At 78.3% G+C, this 1255-nt stretch overlaps 1 protein-coding gene across 1 annotated transcript; it reads left to right on the top strand.

Moving 5' to 3' along the window:
* Positions 1-42: 42 nt before the first annotated feature.
* Positions 43-1219, top strand: EMIHUDRAFT_125190 (hypothetical protein; the record flags this gene model as incomplete). Its single annotated transcript, XM_005758658.1, has 1 exon — positions 43-1219. A coding segment is annotated over one exon (1177 nt), but the record flags the coding sequence as incomplete, so codon positions are not given.
* Positions 1220-1255: the final 36 nt, after the last annotated feature.

Genomic DNA, 1255 nt, shown 5'->3' on the forward strand with positions numbered 1-1255 from the left:
CGACTGTTGAAGTGGAGGCGGACGCTGCGATGGACGAAGAGGATGGAGGCTGTGACGACGGTAAGGCCGAGGGAGAACGACGGCGAAGTCGAGGACGAAGTAGACGGTGGCGACGGCGACGGCGAGGTGACTGGAGGCGGCGGCGACGTGAAGGCGGACGGCGGCGTTGGCGAGGACGATGCGGAGGGAGGCGGTGGCGACGGCGAGGCTGACGGCGGCGGGGGCGACGGTGAGAAGGACGGAGGCGGCGGCGAGGTCGATGCGGATGGAGGCGGTGGCGACGGTGAGGCGGAGGGAGGCGGTGCCAAGGGCGAGGCGGACGGCGGCGGCGGAGACGGTGAGGCGGATGGAGGAGGTGGCGACGGTGAGGCGGAGGGAGGCGGTGGCGAGGGCGAGGCGGAAGGAGGCGGCGGCGACGGCGACGCCGACGGCGGCGGCGTTGACGGTGGCGGCGGCGAGGGCGAGGCGGACGGCGGCGGCAGGGAGGGCGATGCGGACGGCGGCGGCGGTGAGGGCGATGCGGACGGCGGCGGCAGCGACGGCGAGGTCGAGGGAGGCGGCGGCGACGGTGAGGCGGACGGCGGCGGTGGCAAGGGCGAGGTGGAAGGAGGCGGCGGGGAGGGCGAGGCGGACGGCGGCGGGGGCGACGGTGAGGCGGATGGAGGCGGCGGCGAGGGCGAGGCGGAGGGAGGCGGTGGCAAGGGCGAGGCGGACGGCAGCGGCGGCGAGGGCGCGGCGGACGGCGGCGGCGGAGACGGTGAGGCAGATGGAGGAGGTGGCGACGGTGAGGCGGACGGAGGCGGTGGCGAGGGCGAGGCGGACGGCGGCGGCGGCGAGGGCGATGCGGACGGCGGCGGCGTTGACGGTGGCGGCGGCGAGGGCGAGGCGGACGGCGGCGGCGGCGAGGGCGAGGCGGACGGCGGCGGCGGAGACGGTGAGGCAGATGGAGGAGGTGGCGACGGTGAGGCGGAGGGAGGCGGTGGCGAGGGCGAGGCGGAAGGAGGCGGCGCCGAGGGCGAGGCGGACGGCGGTGGCGTTGACGGTGGCGGCGGCGAGGGCGAGGCGGAAGGAGGCGGCGGCGAGGGCGAGGCGGACGGCGGCGGCGGAGACGGTGAGGCAGATGGAGGAGGTGGCGACGGTGAGGCGGAGGGAGGCGGTGGCGAGGGCGAGGCGGAAGGAGGCGGCGGCGAGGGCGAGGCGGACGGCGGCGCCGTTGACGGTGGCGGCGGCGAGGGCGAGGCGGACGGCGGCGGCG

This window comes from Emiliania huxleyi, assembly GCF_000372725.1.
Source record: "Emiliania huxleyi CCMP1516 unplaced genomic scaffold EMIHUscaffold_8441, whole genome shotgun sequence".
Classification (NCBI taxonomy): domain Eukaryota; phylum Haptophyta; order Isochrysidales; family Noelaerhabdaceae; genus Emiliania; species Emiliania huxleyi.